The sequence below is a fragment of the Pseudophryne corroboree genome, unplaced genomic scaffold (assembly GCF_028390025.1).
Source record: "Pseudophryne corroboree isolate aPseCor3 unplaced genomic scaffold, aPseCor3.hap2 scaffold_718, whole genome shotgun sequence".
Classification (NCBI taxonomy): domain Eukaryota; kingdom Metazoa; phylum Chordata; class Amphibia; order Anura; family Myobatrachidae; genus Pseudophryne; species Pseudophryne corroboree.
This window is the reverse complement of record NW_026970300.1, coordinates 113,304-132,500: the sequence shown is the minus strand read 5'-3', so window position 1 is coordinate 132,500 and position 19,197 is coordinate 113,304. Positions and strand designations below refer to the sequence as shown.

Genomic DNA, 19,197 nt, shown 5'->3' with positions numbered 1-19,197 from the left:
GCTAAAGATTGCGGTGATGTTTTAAAGGGGCAATCATTTAAAAGGCAAAAGCAGGTTGGTTTTGCCTTTTAAATGACTGCCACTTTAATTCTCAGCTTAGCGGGAGATGTATCAAGCCTCGGAGAGAGATAAAATGGAGATTCTGCAAAAAATAAGCAATCAGCTTTTGTCATTTATCTAGCACAGCCTGTGCAAGGACAGGAGCTGCCAGGCTGCCACTTTATCTCTCTCCGAGGTGTTTTGTTCATACGTTTGTAAATCCAGTCATCAGGACACAGAGACATGTGAGTTCACTGCTGTGCTGTTTATTCCATCACCAACTCCAGGCACCCTGCACACTGGACCACCCACTTCCCAGCATCCCCCTGGTCCTAGGGACCATCACTGAAGTTTCAGGCTTACACATATTTGTAAGGGAGTGTCTACAAATATTAAGCATTCTAATACACTAACATCACATCCTCTTTTCTTTAAAGATAAGCCCTATACGCTTCAATGCAACAAGTAACAACGTCATATTAAGAACATCATCTAACACGTTTCAATGAGTCTCTCAGGTCTGCGTATTTCCCTTTTGGGTCTTTCATACACAGTCTGTGTTTCATCGACCATGTTGGACCTTTCTAGAATCGTGGTTTGTTCACCATTATCAGGATCATCATACATGTCAGATGAAGGGTATTCTTCAGTTATGTTGTCTTCACTATGGTTAGGTTGAGATCTTAAATCCACCCGATTTCTTCTTGCTTCCGTTCCACGCTCTGTACGTATAGTATAAGATCTTGGTGCTACTTGTGCTTGCACAATACCTTTCTGCACGCAAATACCTTTCTCATGATCTCTGAGACGGACTTGGTCACCCAATTTTAGATCAGATAAGTCTTTTGCTCGTCTGTCATGGAACAATTTCTGTTTCGCCTGTTGACGTTCCTTACTCAGTCTGACCAACGCTGAGTTACGTGTATTAAGCAGTTCATCATGTATTGGGAGATTTGCTCTAATCCTCCTTCCCATCAGCATTTGTGCAGGAGAAAGTCCATTCTGTAAAGGTGTACTGCAGTAGATTAAAAGACTTTTGTAGAAATCTTCTTTACCTTCTTGAGCTTTTTTCATGAGACTCTTTACAGTTATTACTGGCCAACCCATTTGAGCGTGGATAGTGGGGACTTGACGTAGTATGGACAAAATTCCCACTCATCAGCAAATTGTCTAAATTCAGCACTGGAAAACTGAGGACCATTGTCAGTGAACACATCCATAGGAACACCATGCCTTGCAAAGATTGACTTCATGCAATTGATTACGGCTTTATTAGTAGTTGTATGTAGTGTCTTCACCTCAGGGTAGTTAGAGTAATAATCAGTCACGACAATGTACGTTTTCCCATTACAATCAAACAAATCTGCGCCAACTTTCTGGTACGGTCTCTGGCACTGCGTGAGGACTCAGTGGCTCGACTTGTTGTTTCGGTCTATACGCAAGACATAATTCACATGTAGCTGTAGTCTGTGCTATGCCTTGGTTCATTCTTGGCCAATACATAACTTCACGCGCTCTCCGCTTACATTTTTCTTCTCCTAAGTGGCCTTCATATATCTTGCACAGCATAGTTTTTCTTAGTCGTGCAGGTATGACAAACCTATTGCCTTTGTAAATAATACCATCGACAACTGTAAGGTCACTGTGGTACATCCAATAATCATGGATAGTCAGCGGGCATGCATGTTTTTCTGCTGGCCAACCTTTCAGAATGATATCTTTCAACACTTTCATTGTGTCATCTGTCTCAGTTTCTTTCCTAATCTGTTCTTGTCTTGCAAGAGACACTGGTAGAGAAGCTACGATCAAATTAACATGGGCTTCTATCTCTTCATCCATCAGACTTTTGGATCCTTCACTTTTGTCCACAGCACGAGAAAGTGCATCAGAAATGTACATGTATTTGCCGGGACAGTACAGCAAGTGTACATCATATTTCTGTAGTCTGATAAGCATTCGTTGAATTCTCATGGGACAGTCATGTAATGATTTAGTCATGATAGCTACCAATGGCTTGTGGTCAGTTTCCACTGTAAATGTTTGACCATACACAAACTGATGAAATCGCTCACATTCATATGTGATCGCTAGAAGTTATTTTTCTAACTGAGCATACCTTGTTTCAGCACTTGTCAGTGCTCTTGATGCATAGATTACTGGTTGCCATGTATCCTCATGTTCTTGTAACAGCACTGAGCCTAGGCCAAATTGCGAAGCGTCTGCTGAAATTCTTATTCTTTTTGCAGGATCAAAGAATTTTAGCACTGGTTGCTCTGTAATTGTCTGTTTCAAGTTTTGCCAACTTTCTTCTTGTTTATGTGACCACATCCACTTGTTATCTTTGTCCAACAACCATCTAAGAGAGGCTGTTCGTTCAGAGAGTTGAGAAATAAACTTTCCTAAGTAAGTAATCATTCCTAGGAATCTTCTGACGTCGTCTTTGTTGTTAGGACGTTCCATGTTCACTATGGCTGATATTTTCCTTGGGTCTGGTTTTACACCTTGATCCGAGACTACGTCGCCCATAAAGGTAAGTGTATTCACTCCAAATTCACATTTGTCCTTGTTTAGCTTTAGATTCACTTTCTTGACAAATTCCATTACTTGTCTCAATCTAGAATCATGTTCTTCCTTTGTAGATCCCCAGACAATAATGTCATCCATCATTGTTTCAACACCTGGAATATGTTCAAAAATCATGTGTATCTTTTTGTGATATACTTCTGGAGCAGACAATATTCCATATGGTAGTCGAAGAAATCTGTATCTACCTTCTGGTGTATTAAATGTACAAAGTTTTGAGCTGGCCTCATCTAGCTTCATTTGCCAGAATCCTGAAGATGCGTCCAATTTACTGAACCATTTTGCTCCCGCAAATTGCGACATGATTTCATCTCTGGTTGGTAGTTTGAAATGTTCTCGTTTAATAGCTTTGTTAAATCTCTGGGGTCTAGACATATTCTGAGTTGTCCATTTTTCTTTTCAACAATTACTAAGCAGCTTACCCATTCAGTAGGCTCATCAACTTTCTGTATCACACCCAAGGCTTCCATGCGATTTAACTCGTTTCAGTTTTTCTCAGAGCGCAAACGGCACTTTTCTACAGGGGTGTATCACTGAAGAAACTTGCGTGTCTATATTTATTTTATGCTCTCCAGGCAAACAACCTAACCTTCAAACAAGTCTCTGTATTCTGTAAACATCGATTTGCAGTCATCTTCTACTTGTGATGTCACCATAAAAACTTTCTTTAGCAAGCTTAGTTTCTCACAGGAACTTAATCCTAGAATCGGTTGCACATTTTTATCCACAATCAGTAGAAATGTTTTAAACTGTTGTCCCTTATATTTCAGTGTCACTAAGCATGTACCTTTCACAGGAATTTCCTCCCCAGTGTACCCTGTAACTTTCACTTTGGCTGGATGAATTTTAGGTTTTACTCTAAAAGTCTTATAGTCTTGAAATTATATTAAATTCACCTGCGCGCCAGTATCAAGCTTAAAGGGAATGACAATCTCGTTCACAGTTAAAGGGACAATCCATTCTTTCTTATCTGCACTGCAAAGTTCAATGCAATCCACAAAGAATTCATCTGTTTGTTTAACAGCATTCACTTTGGTTGTTTTACTTTTAATTTTACAGCATTTGGCAAAGTGATTAAGTCTACCACATTTCATGCCGGTTTTACCATAAGCCGGGCACATTTTAGGATTGTGAGCATTTCCACATCTACTACACATTTCCTTATTAGACTGTGGCTTAGACTGCTTCATTCTTGAGAATGGAGGTCTGCTTTGCTCTGTTTTCTGCACTACATATACAGCAGCATCAGCGTCCTTGTGTAACGTTTTGGCTTGAAATCTAGTTATTTCTGCAGATCTACACATAGTCACTGCCTTGTCTAGTGTTAGGTCTTGCTCTCTCAGCAATCTCTCTCTGAGTCCATTATCAGGTATTCCACAGACAATACGATCTCTAATCAGTGAATCCTTTAAATCACCAAACTCACAGGTTTTACTGAGTGATTGCAGCTCTGTAACATACTGATCAAATCCATCTACAGACTTCTGATCACATGTGAAAAACTTATATCTTTCATATGTCACATTTTTCCTTGGCACAAAGTAATCTTCAAACTTTTGCATTATAGAAGATAGCACCATATTCTGCCCCTCATCAAACTGAAAACTATTCTAAATGTCCAGCACATCCTCTCCTATCACATGGAGGAAAATAGATGCCGTAGTTTTGTCAGCCTTTGAATCAGCTCCACATGCAGCAAAATATATATTAAACCTTTGCTTAAATCTTTTCCAGTTTTCAGACAAGTTACCAGACATCAGCATGCCAGTTGGAGGAGCTAGTTTATCCATGGTTACTCACTGTTTGAAGATAGCAGCACACGGCAGGCTTTGCAGATACTGATTATCACAGCCTTACAGACTTCTGCAAGATTCTTTCACACTCTGTGAGCACTAGCAGTCCAAGTTACACTTCTTCGGACACCATGTTTTGTTCATACGTTTGTAAATCCAGTCATCAGGACACAGAGACAGGAGTTCACTGCTGTGCTGTTTATTCCATCACCAACTCCAGGCACACTGCACAATGGACCACCCACTTCCCAGCATCCCCCTGGTCCTAGGGACCATCACTGAAGATTCAGGCTTACACATGTTAGTAAGGGAGTATCTACAAATATTAAGCATTCTAATACACTAACATCACACGAGGGTTGGTACATCTCCCCTTGATGTGATAACCCGCATTCAGACGCTGGGTTCCCTGGTGTAGTAGCGCCAGGTGAGATGCAGAAACGTAGCTGCACCATATAGTGTCATTCTCAGCTATTTACTATTGTCTGCTTTCCTGCCCCTTCCCAATACACAGGCTGCTGGAGTCTCTGTATTACCTCCATCCAAGAGCACACTTACAGGTGATAAGACTGGGACTTTCAAAGTGCGAGATCTGCCTGTAATCCATCTACTGGGAACTGTGACCCCTTTGGGACAATTTCTGGGAAGGTAACAACACCAGGACCTTGCTACGGTTCATTCCCCTTACCAGTACCAGCACGGGACAAGCAAACCAGTGAGAGGATCTCCATTTCCAAGGAGTGCTAACCTATTGGAGGACTCATTACAGTGAACTGGTAACACCGTACAAAAATTTCCCTAGGATAAGGCTTCTTGCAATATACCCAGCATTTCAAGAAATTTTCACAAAATTCAGCAGTGTTGATTTTTGCCCTATTTTTAATCTTGGTGTTTTTAACAATTTTTATCTGTTGCAACAGTAATTATATGCTAATGTGCATGAAATTGATGGTTTATGTTCTAAATAAATTTCTTAATACATATATCTAACTAGTTACTAGCGCTGAATTGTTTTTACCTTTTTTAGTATGATGTATTGTGTAAGCACAGGCAGAGGTAGGTACGGCAGTATGTGACGTTTATGCTGAAAGCACTGAATACGAGCGTTTCCCCCCACACTACACCTTACTCCCGCTCTCCCCACTGGGCTCCCCCCAGCCAGCACAGCAGTGCGATGTGCTGCGGATCTGCTCCCAGGCTGGCCTACTCTGGCTGGAAAGTGAATTTTGCTTGGAATTCGGCATCTAACAAGTATTCCTGGCGTGCACTATTTCCAGCCTGTTTATGCAGCAGTTGACAGCAATTCATCGTTTCCACTGGGTGGCAGAACGAGCCAGCACCCCCTGTACTGCCAGTCTGCTGTTTACACAACCGCTGTCATATTTACCTCACATTCCAGGAAAATCAGATTACAGAGCACCATGCCACAGTGTTACACAACGCAGATATCTAATAACTCCGGGGATAGGTACAAATGGCTTACAAAACAAGGATTAAGGAAGAGATACAATAGGACACACTGTTTGTTTGGGCATTATAACTCCCGCCATGATAGGACTTGTAGTTCCCCAACTGCTGCAGCACCGCTCCCGGTCTGCGGTTAACGCTGGGACTTGTAGTACCACAGCGGGAGAGCTAAAGCTTGCATGATATTGCGCTAGGTGATACTGCGGTTATAGCTACTTTATTTCGGTACCTCTGAAACCTCCAAGCACAACCTACAGGCTGTTAGAGGTACCGATCATACATGTTATTAGGATGTATTATGATTGATACGTTAGTGGTGTATGAGGAGATCCTGCGCTTAGGCCGTACTATGCAATGCAGCGACATCTTGGTGCGCTCCATTCCTGAGATCATAATTCCAGCTGTGTCCTCGTGTATCCAGCCTCAATACGCTACGCAGCGGGAGATGACCGGGGTGAGTGAGCCGCCAGGTTCCGTGCAGCTCTGCCAGCGCCGAGCGTCTTTTTAATAGTTTTTCTGGAAATGCAATGTGATCAGGACGCAGAGGCCACGAAGATGCGTCACCTGCAAAAATAGACGCTAACAGACGCACAGGACCTGACGCCGGGACGGAAAGCTTGGCGTGAATGCAACAAGGACGCATCTGTGATCTCCACATTCCCAGTAATAGTGCTTGTGGTCTCACACAGCCGGTTATAACGTCTACATGGAATTATTCCTCGTTCTAAATGCTTTAGTGAATGTAGAGCTGCGTCGGTGATTATGTAATGCGCGGTGTGTTCAGTACACCCATGCTCCCATTTGTCAGGTCTTATTATTTGGCTGCTGAGTCTTCTCACGGTTCTACAATTCTCATTTTCCCACTTCTAACCCACAGTGACACCTCATAGTGACCTGATATACCGGACCTTTCCTCCAATTTCACTGCCTCTTATCCCACGTCTGGTTACATTACAGAGTCCGGTGCATGAGGGGTAATGTGACCGTCCCCGGACTGTGAGCCTGACGCAGTCATCGCAGTATCACTTATCTAGTACACTCTATACCCTGATAGCTAAAAGCAGGCATTCCCAACCACGGTCCTCAAGGCAGATCAACAGTCCAGGTTTTAGTGATATCCAGGCTTCAGCACAGGTGACTTAATTAGTAGCTCAGTTATTTTGATTTAACCATCTGCGATACAGCCTGGATATCACTAAAACCTGCACTGTTGGTGTGCCTTGAGGACCGCAGTTGGGAATGCCTGGCTAAAAGGTTTCATATAATGCAAGAGAATAACAGGGGCCCCTTCTGTCCATCCAAAAGGCTTCAACATATCCCAACCCTACAAAGCATTAATTACCATTTACCAATCGTCCACAGGCAACAGCGCTACATAATCATTCCTGTTATACCCAATATGTACCGCCTAATACTCCACTCATCACTGCAACATACCTCTGTACTCCTACTGTTACCTGCCTAATACTCCACTCATCACTGCAACATACCTCTGTACTCCTACTGTTACCTGCCTAATACTCCACTCATCACTGCAACATACCTCTGTACTCCTACTGTTACCTGCCTAATACTCCACTCAGCACTGCAACGTACCTCTGTACTACTACTGTTACCTGCCCAATACTCCACTCAGCACTGCAACATACCTCTGTACTCCTACTGTTACCTGCCTAATACTCCACTCAGCACTGCAACGTACCTCTGTACTCCTACTGTTACCTGCCCAATACTCCACTCAGCACTGCAACGTACCTCTGTACTCCTACTGTTACCTGCCTAATACTCCATTCAGCACTGCAACGTACCTCTGTACTCCTACTGTTACCTGCCTAATACTCCATTCAGCACTGCAACGTACCTCTGTACTACTGTTACCTGCCTAATACTCCACTCAGCACTGCAACGTACCTCTGTACTCCTACTGTTACCTGCCTAATACTCCATTCAGCACTGCAACGTACCTCTGTACTCCTACTGTTACCTGCCTAATACTCCACTCAGCACTGCAACGTACCTCTGTACTCCTACTGTTACCTGCCCAATACTCCACTCAGCACTGCAACGTACCTCTGTACTCCTACTGTTACCTGCCCAATACTCCACTCAGCACTGCAACGTACCTCTGTACTCCTACTGTTACCTGCCCAATACTCCATTCAGCACTGCAACGTACCTCTGTACTCCTACTGTTACCTGCCTAATACTCCACTCAGCACTGCAACGTACCTCTGTACTCCTACTGTTACCTGCCTAATACTCCACTCAGCACTGCAACGTACCTCTGTACTCCTACCGTTACCTGCCTAATACTCCACTTAGCACTGCAACATACCTCTGTACTCCTACTGTTACCTGCCTAATACTCCACTCAGCACTGCAACATACCTCTGTACTCCTGCTGTTGCCTGCCTAATACTCCATTCAGCACTGCAACGTACCTCTGTACTCCTACTGTTACCTGCCTAATACTCCACTCAGCACTGCAACATACCTCTGTACTCCTACTGTTACCGGTCTGACACAGGTGCCTGAGCTATATACACATTCCCTATATCCTCAGTATATAACATTACCTGCCTGATACAGGTGCCTGAGCTATATACACATTCCTTATATCCTCAGTATATAACTACCTGCCTGATACAGGTGCCTGAGCTATATACACATTCCCTATATCCTCAGTGTATAACTACCTGCTGACACAGGTGCCTGAGCTATATACACATTCCCTATATCCTCAGTATATAACTACCTGCTGATACAGGTGCCTGAGCTATATACACATTCCCTATATCCTCAGTATATAACATTACCTGCCTGATACAGGTGCCTGAGCTATATACACGTTCCCTATATCCTCAGTATATAACTACCTGCTGACACAGATGCCTGAGCTATATACACATTCCCTATATCCTCAGTATATAACACTACCTGCCTGATACAGATGCCTGAGCTATATATACATTCCCTATATCCTCAGTATATAACATTACCTGCCTGATAGAGGTGCCTGAGCTATATACACATTCCCTATATCCTCAGTATATAACATTACCTGCCTGATACAGGTGCCTGAGCTATATACACATTCCTTCTATCCTCAGTATATAACATTACCTGCCTGATGCAGGTGCCTGAGCTATATACACATTCCCTATATCCTCAGTATATAGCTACCTGCCTGACACAGGTGCCTGAGCTATATACACATTCCTTATATCCTCAGTATATAACTACCTGCTGACACAGGTGCCTGAGCTATATACACATTCCCTATATCCTCAGTATATAACATTACATGTCTGATACAGGTGCCTGAGCTATATACACATTCCCTATAGCCTCAGTATATAATATTACCTGCCTGATGAATGTGCCTGAGCTATATACACATTCCCTCTATCCTCAGTATATAACATTACCTGCCTGATGAATGTGCCTGAGCTATATACACATTCCCTATATCCTCAGTAAATAACATTACCTGCCTGATGCAGGTGCCTGAGCTATATACACATTCCTTATATCCTCAGTATATAACTACCTGCCTGATACAGGTGCCTGAGCTATATACACATTCCCTATATCCTCAGTATATAACATTACCTGCCTGATGAATGTGCCTGAGCTATATACACATTCCTTATATCCTCAGTATATAACATTACCTGCCTGATGCAGGTGCCTGAGCTATATACACATTCCTTATATCCTCAGTATATAACATTACCTGCCTGACACAGGTGCCTGAGCTATATACACATTCCCTATATCCTCAGTATATAACATTACCTGCCTAATACAGGTGCCTGAGCTATATACACATTCCTTTTATCCCCAGTATATAACATTACCTGCCTGATACAGGTGCCTGAGCTATATACACATTCCTTATATCCTCATTATATAACATTACATGCCTGATACAGGTGCCTGAGCTATATACACATTCCCTATATCCTCAGTATATAACTACCTGCTGACACTGGTGCCTGATATATATATATATACACATTCCCTATATCCTCAGTATATAACATTACATGCCTGATACAGGTGCCTGAGCTATATACACATTCCCTATATCCTCAGTATATAACATTACCTGCCTGATACAGGTGCCTGAGCTATATACACATTCCTTTTATCCCCAGTATATAACATTACATGCCTGATACAGGTGCCTGAGCTATATACACATTCCCTATATCCTCAGTATGTAACTACCTGCTGACACAGGTGCCTGAGCTATATACACATTCCCTATATCCTCAGTATATAACATTACCTGCCTGATACAGGTGCCTGAGCTGTATACACATTCCCTATATCCTCAGTATATAACATTACCTGCCTGATACAGGTGCCTGAGCTATATACACATTCCCTATATCCTCAGTATATAACATTACCTGCCTGATACAGGTGCCTGAGCTATATATACATTCCCTATATCCTCAGTATATAACATTACCTGCCTGATACAGGTGCCTGAGCTATATACACATTCCCTATATCCTCAGTATATAACATTACCTGCCTGACACAGGTGCCTGAGCTATATACACATTCCTTATATCCTCAGTATATAACTACCTGCTGACACAGGTGCCTGAGCTATATACACATTCCCTATATCCTCAGTATATAACATTACATGCCTGATACAGGTGCCTGAGCTATATACACATTCCCTATAGCCTCAGTATATAATATTACCTGCCTGATGAATGTGCCTGAGCTATATACACATTCCCTCTATCCTCAGTATATAACATTACCTGCCTGATGAATGTGCCTGAGCTATATACACATTCCTTATATCCTCAGTATATAACATTACCTGCCTGACACAGGTGCCTGAGCTATATACACATTCCCTATATCCTCAGTATATAACATTACCTGCCTAATACAGGTGCCTGAGCTATATACACATTCCTTTTATCCCCAGTATATAACATTACCTGCCTGATACAGGTGCCTGAGCTATATACACATTCCTTATATCCTCATTATATAACATTACATGCCTGATACAGGTGCCTGAGCTATATACACATTCCCTATATCCTCAGTATATAACTACCTGCTGACACAGGTGCCTGATATATATACACATTCCCTATATCCTCAGTATATAACATTACATGCCTGATACAGGTGCCTGAGCTATATACACATTCCCTATATCCTTAGTATATAACTACCTGCTGACACAGGTGCCTGATATATATACACATTCCCTATATCCTCAGTATATAACATTACATGCCTGATACAGGTGCCTGAGCTATATACACATTCCCTATATCCTCAGTATATAACATTACCTGCCTGATACAGGTGCCTGAGCTATATACACATTCCCTATATCCTCAGTATGTAACTACCTGCTGACACAGGTGCCTGAGCTATATACACATTCCCTATATCCTCAGTATATAACATTACCTGCCTGATACAGGTGCCTGAGCTATATACACATTCCTTTTATCCCCAGTATATAACATTACATGCCTGATACAGGTGCCTGAGCTATATACACATTCCCTATATCCTCAGTATATAACATTACCTGCCTGATACAGGTGCCTGAGCTGTATACACATTCCCTATATCCTCAGTATATAACATTACCTGCCTGATACAGGTGCCTGAGCTATATACACATTCCCTATATCCTCAGTATATAACATTACCTGCCTGATACAGGTGCCTGAGCTATATACACATTCCCTATATCCTCAGTATATAACATTACCTGCCTGATACAGGTGCCTGAGCTATATACACATTCCCTATATCCTCAGTATATAACATTACCTGCCTGATACAGGTGCCTGAGCTATATACACATTCCCTATATCCTCAGTATATAACATTACCTGCCTGACACAGGTGCCTGAGCTATATACACACACATTACTCTTACCATCAGTATATACTTTATATATATATATATATATATATATATATATATATATATATATGTGTTAAAGGGGATGTATAGACCGTGCTAGAGAAGTGACAAGCTGATTGGTTGCTTTGGGCAACATCTCCACTTTATCTCTCTCCAAGGCTTGATGCATCTCCCTATGACAGAACCAGGGTGGAACATTAAACTGGGAGCCGTCAGTGACAGACCGTAGCAGAGTTTTGGAACGATGCTCTAATAATCACCATGGAGGTTCTGCATGCGGGGCTATCACTCACCTGTGCTGAGGCTCTCCAGGCTCGTGTCCAGGTGGAGGTCAAACACTCTAATCTCCGACAGGTTGCTGGCACGCTCCACCAACATCTGGACCAGGTGAGAACCCAGGAACCCGCAGCCCCCGGTGACCACATACACCTGCCTGTCCTCCATCGTCATCTGTGGGGTGATAGAGGGATGAGGAAGGTCAGAAGGTCCTAGGGAGGACATTATTACCAATATACTGCCCCCATGTGCACCTTCTGTGAAGTTACCCCATCCCCATGGTCAGAGCTGCTGATAGAACGACAGTAGTGAAGGGGCTCTGACATTTCGGTTGGGTTACACACAGGGGTCCTGGATAGGGCTCCCCACAGATGGGAGAGAGTACAGCCAGCAGGCTGGAGGTACTGAGTGATACGCAGGGCTGTATTTACCATATGTCACATGCCCGGGGGCACAGAACTGTTTGCTTTCCTCATCACCTGCCTCGTTCCTCTCCAGGCCGGGATGCTCAGAGCGCAGGGCCCTGCTCCTGCAGTATACCATGGGTTATGCTAGCACCGTGCCGGTGGGGCACGGTTACGCCGCTGGCAGTCATTGTCTTGCCTGGGGCAGATGTCAGCAGTTAGGAAGTGGTTAAAGTGAGAGTTTCCTGCTCAGTGTCGCGTCCTTGCTTCACTTTACTGTGGCTGTGCCCTGGATACGCATTGTGTGACAGCGGGGACATTAATAATCTACAGGTGGCCTATCTGCATGCTGACACAGGAGCTGGTCATAGAGCGGGAGGCTGGAGAGTAACACCCAGCCGCCCGCTGTCACCCGCTGACATGGGGAGGGCTGAGGTCACTACTGTGTTTACATATATGTCATTTCTATACTAATATACAGTCACTACAATGTACAGATGAGGCACACACACCTCGCATACAGATGAGGCACACACACCTCACATACAGATGAGGCACACCTCACATACAGATGAGGCACACCTCACATACAGATGAGGCACACCTCACATACAGATGAGGCACACCTCACATACAGATGAGGCACACACACCTCATGTACAGATGAGGCGCACACACCTCATGTACAGATAAGGCGCACACACCTCACGTACAGATGAGGCACACAAACCTCACATGCAGATGAGGCACACAAACCTCACATGCAGATGAGGCACACACCTACATACACGTGAGGCGCACACACCTCACGTACAGGGGAAGCGCACACATCTCACGTACAGGTGAGGCTCACACACCTCATGTACAGGTGAGGCGCACACACCTCACGTACAGATGAGGCACACAAACCTCACATGCAGATGAGGCACACAAACCTCACATGCAGATGAGGCACACACCTACATACACGTGAGGCGCACACACCTCACGTACAGGGGAAGCGCACACATCTCACGTACAGGTGAGGCTCACACACCTCATGTACAGGTGAGGCGCACACCTCAAGTACACGTGAGGCACAAACACCTCACATACAGATGAGCCACACACACACCTCACATACAGATGAGCCACACACACACCTCACATACAGATGAGCCACACACACACCTCACATACAGATGAGCCACACACACACCTCACGTACAGATGAGGCACACACACCTCGCATACATCTCACACAAAGATGAGGTGCACATCGTAAAATCACATTTACTGCCGCCCTGTAATATGTCACAAAATCAGTGGACGGGAAGGGGTAGGGTGGAAAGGGGGTGAGGACCTGTGCAGATGTTCCGTTCAGTCTGCATGTCTGGCTCTAGTACATTCTATAAAAAAAATAAGTGGAACCGTATTGGTTGCTATGGGCAACCTCACATGTCCTCTTTAGAATGTTTGATACATCTCACTCTAATTACCCCACACAGGGCGCAGTTATTATCACGCGGAGGAGAACATCAGTGTGTGCACAGTTGTGTGTTTGTGGGTCTTCATTTGCGTAGTTGTGTGTGTGTGACACACTTGCCTACCTGACCCTCTCCATGAGGGAGAAAATGCTCTGTTCCTGGACTTTCCTGGTAATGTATGATTGCCATCACCTGTGCTGAAACACCTTTCTTATCAATTACCTAGCTCACCACAGGTGATGGCAATCATACATTACCAGGAAAGTCCAGGAACAGAGCATCTGTCCCTCCTGGAGAGGGTCATGTAGGCAAGTATGGTATGTGATCCATGGCTGTGGCAGGCTGAGTTACACACTCTCCATACAGACTGGAGCACAGGATTACCGTACTATCCCTTTAATCCGGGACGCTCATGGATTACACAGATTGATTAAAACCAGGTGAGACGCAGCTACGGAACCTGTGTAATTCATCAGTCTCCCAGATTAAAGGGACGCTATGGAAAGCCAAAGCCTGCACTGTAATGGAAAACTGACTGGGTGCGGAACTTTCCTGTGGAATATTCCCCTCAAACTACATTCTCACTTTCCCCTGGTGGAAAGTCACCCTCGCAAGCCGCTGTCTTCTCAGTTCCTTCCAGAGACTTCACATCAGAAGGAACCAAGCGCGGTCCTCCAGGCACCCAACAGTCTAGGCCAGGGGTTCTCAAACTCGGTCCTCAGGACCCCACACAGTGCATATTTTCTAGGTCACCCAGCAGGTGCACAGGTGTATTAATTACTCACTGACACATTTTAAAAGGTCCGCAGGTGTAGCTAATTATTTCACTTGTGATTCTGTGAGGAGACCTACAAAACATGCACTGTGTGGGGGTCCTGAGGACCGAGTTTGAGAACCTGTGGTCTAGGCTTTAAGTATAGCCATGGCTCAGCACAGATGGTTAAATCAAACTGACTGAGGTACTAATTAAGTCACCTGTGGCCAAGCATGGATATACTTAAAAACAGGTCCGTTACGTTGCCTTGAGGGCCGCGTTTGGGAACATCTGCCTTATACAGGGACTACTACTGACTATTTTATCTCCAAACCTCCGCCCGTAAAGCACACCATCAGTCCAGGTTTTAACAATAGTCATACTTGAGAACAGGTGACTTAATTAGTAGCACAGTTATTTTGATTTAACCATCTGTGCCGAAGCCTGGATATCAGGAAAACCTGCACTGTTAGCGTGCCTTGAGCACCGAGGTTGGGAATGACTCCTCTAGATAACCCTGCTATACTGCACTCGTGGGGTATTCCCAATTTCCCCCATCCAGGGGAGATTATCCCCCGTGCCAGCACATATACCGCTCCCAGGTATCAAGCAACAGAGCTGCAAATGTACTCCGGCATCCGTAACGCAACATGTCCTGCGCCAGCTACGCAATGATCCTATGACGCGGTATACACCTGCATTCGCTTACTGCATCCACCCTTACACAAGTGACGCAGCTACCCTAATAATAACCACACTACAATACACATGGAGGTCTCACGGATACCCAGCACATCCTCTGCCAAATGTCATATTTATTCCCAGGATTACAGATTACCGCCAGAGAATGTTATTTTATAATTAGCGTGTGCAATGGAAATTCACACACAACCTGTCTGTAGCTAAATGATACAGTCACTTTCTACAATACAGGAGGTATGTGAGTGTCAGCTCTGTGGTGCAGGGTGTACAGCACACAGATAAGGTATGTCTATCTACAGCAGATGCTGTGCACTTACCTCTCCGGCTGTCAGAGGAGCCTGTTCTGCAAAGCGCTCAGTGTACAGCACAGTAATCAGTGACAGCTGGGGGAGGAGACGTGAGGTTATAGAGAGGACTGGAGCAAATAGCAAATGCAGAACTCTCACTAGTACAGCCCTACACTGCTAATAATGTCTGTTCTACAGATAGAAGAGACGGAGCTGTGGGGAGGTTGGAGGCACTGTCCCTGCGCTGCTGGTGCTTTTTCTATGACCTACATAATTAGCCACAGAGCTGTGGTGAGGCAGGACTGAGGCACTGCTCGTGCCACATTGTGTGATGTGACCCGTATACCCACAGAGATATGGGGAGGAGGGGGACACGAAGCAGGAGGCAGCGGGCAGGCACATAACAGGAGGCAGGGTGCAGGCATGGGGACATAACAGGAGGCAGCAAGCAGACACCTAACAGGAGGCAGGGTGCAGGCATGGGGACATAACAGGAGGCAGCGGGCAGGCATAACAGGGTGCAGGCATGGGGACATAACAGGAGGCAGCGGGCAGGCACATAACAGGAGGAAGGGTGCAGGCATGTGGACATAACAGGCGGCAGGGTGCAGGCATGGGGACATAACAGGAGGCAGCAGGCAGGCACATAACAGGAGGCAGGGTGCAGGTATGGGGACATAACAGGAGGCAGGGTGCAGGCATGGGGACATAACAGGAGGCAGCGGGCAGGCACAAAACAGGAGGCAGGGTGCAGGCATGGGGACATAACAGGAGGCAGCGGGCAGGCATGGGGACATAACAGGAGGCAGCTGGCAGGCACATAACGAGGCAGGGTGCAGGCATGGGGACATAACAGGAGGAAGCGGGCAGGCACATAACAGGAGGCAGCGGGCAGGCACATAACAGGAGGAAGGGTGCAGGCATGTGGACATAACAGGCGGCAGGGTGCAGGCATGGGGACATAACAGGAGGCAGCGGGCAGGCACATAACAGGAGGAAGGGTGCAGGCATGTGGACATAACAGGTGGCAGGGTGCAGGCATGGGGACATAACAGGAGGCAGCAGGCAGGCACATAACAGGAGGCAGGGTGCAGGTATGGGGACATAACAGGAGGCAGGGTGCAGGCATGGGGACATAACAGGAGGCAGCGGGCAGGCACATAACAGGAGGCAGGGTGCAGGCATGGGGACATAACAGGAGGCAGCGGGCAGGCATGGGGACATAACAGGAGGCAGCTGGCAGGCACATAACGAGGCAGGGTGCAGGCATGGGGACATAACAGGAGGAAGCGGGCAGGCACATAACAGGAGGCAGCGGGCAGGCACATAACAGGAGGCAGGGTGTAGACATGGGCACATAACAGGAGGCAGGGTGCAGGCATGGGGACATAACAGGAGGCAGCGGGCAGGCACATAACAGGAGGCAGGGTTCAGGCATGGGGACATAACAGGAGGCAGGGTGCAGGCATGGGGACATAACAGGAGGCAGCGGGCAGGCACAAAACAGGAGACAGGGCAGGCACATGAAAGGAGGCAGCGGGCAGATAACGGCAGTAGTAGGCATATAACAGTAGGCAGCAGGCAGATAACAGCAGTGGCAGGCACATACCAGGAGGCAGCAGGCTGGCACATAACAGGAAGCAGCAGGCAGATAACAGCAGTGGCAGCCATGTAACAGGAGGCAGTAAGCAGCAGCAAGTAGGTTTAAAAAATGTGTTCAGGCACAGCGAGCATGCACATGACATGAGGCAGCGAGCAGACACATGTCAGGAGGCAGCGGGCAGGCACATGTCAGGAGGCAGCGGGTAGGCACATGACAGGAGGCAGCGAGCATGCACATGACAGGAGGCAGCGGTGGGCACATGAGATGAGGCAGCGGTGGACACATGACAGGAGACAGCGGCAGGCACATAACATAACAGGAGGCAGTAAGCACTCCATCACACGACGGGCGTCTCAGCGCTCATACACTCCATCACACGACGGACGTCTCAGCGCTCATACACTTCATCACACGGCTGACGTCTCAGCGCTCATACACTCCATCACACGGCGGGCGTATCAGCGCTCATACACTTCATCACACGGCGGGGGTATCAGCGCTCATACACTCCATCACACGACGGGCATCTCAGCGCTCATACACTTCATCACACGGCTGGCGTCTCAGCGCTCATACACTTCATCACACGGCGGGCGTATCAGCGCTCATACACTTCATCACACGGCTGGCATCTCAGCGCTCATACACTTCATCACACGGCGGGCGTATCAGCGCTCATACACTTCATCACACGGCTGGCGTCTCAGCGCTCATACACTTCATCACACGGCGGGCGTATCAGCGCTCATACACTTCATCACACGGCTGGCGTCTCAGCGCTCATACACTTCATCACACGGCTGGCGTCTCAGCGCTCATACACTCCATTACACGGCTGGCGTCTCATCGCTCATACACTCCATTACACGGCTGACGTCTCAGCGCTCATACACTTCATCACACGGCGGGCGTATCAGTGCTCATACACTTCATCACACGGCTGGCGTCTCAGCGCTCATACACTTCATCACACGGCTGGCGTCTCAGCGCTCATACACTTCATCACACGGCTGGCGTATCAGTGCTCATACACTCCATCACACGGCGGGCGTATCAGCACTCATACACTTCATCACACGGCGGGCGTATCAGCGCTCATACACTTCATCACACGGCTGGCGTCTCAGCGCTCATACACTTCATCACACGGCTGGCGTCTCAGCGCTCATACACTTCATCACACGGCGGGCGTATCAGCGCTCATACACTTCATCACACGGCTGGCGTCTCAGCGCTCATACACTCCATCACACGGCTGGCGTCTCAGTGCTCATACACTCCATCACACGGCTGACGTCTCAGCGCTCATACACTTCATCACACGGCGGGCGTCTCAGCGCTCATACACTTCATCACACGGCGGGCGTATCAGCGCTCATACACTTCATCACACGGCTGGCGTCTCAGCGCTCATACACTCCATCACACGGCGGGCGTATCAGCGCTCATACACTTCATCACACGGCCGGTGTCTCAGCGCTCATACACTTCATCACACGGCTGGCGTCTCAGCGCTCATACACTTCATCACACGGCTGGCGTCTCAGCGCTCATACACTTCATCACACGGCTGGCGTCTCAGCGCTCATACACTTCATCACACGGCTGGCGTCTCAGCGCTCATACACTTCATCACACGGCGGGCGTATCAGCGCTCATACACTCCATTACACGGCTGGTGTCTCAGCGCTCATACACTTCATCACACGGCGGGCGTATCAGTGCTCATACACTCCATCACACGGCGGGCGTATCAGCGCTCATACACTTCATCACACGGCGGGCGTATCAGCGCTCATACACTCCATTACACGGCTGGTGTCTCAGCGCTCATACACTTCATCACACGGCGGGCGTATCAGTGCTCATACACTTCATCACACGGCTGGCGTCT

General features: G+C 46.5%; 1 protein-coding gene across 3 annotated transcripts in view; it reads right to left on the bottom strand.

The window, feature by feature from the left end:
• The window catches only part of HSD3B7 (hydroxy-delta-5-steroid dehydrogenase, 3 beta- and steroid delta-isomerase 7), a 42,856-nt gene extending 27,022 nt beyond the window's left edge, over nt 1-15,834 (bottom strand). Inside the window, exons 1-2 of one of the 3 annotated variants that reach the window (XM_063954769.1) lie at nt 15,731-15,834; nt 12,105-12,261 (exon numbers count right to left, since the gene is read on the bottom strand). In XM_063954769.1, the coding sequence (XP_063810839.1) occupies nt 12,105-12,261 (157 nt within the window). In that variant the 5' untranslated portion in view covers nt 15,731-15,834. Of the gene's footprint in view, nt 1-12,104; nt 12,262-12,341; nt 12,483-12,518; nt 12,851-15,730 lie in introns of those variants that run through there. The other 2 variants (XM_063954768.1, XM_063954767.1) reach the window with 2 other exon arrangements.
• Nucleotides 15,835-19,197: the final 3,363 nt, after the last annotated feature.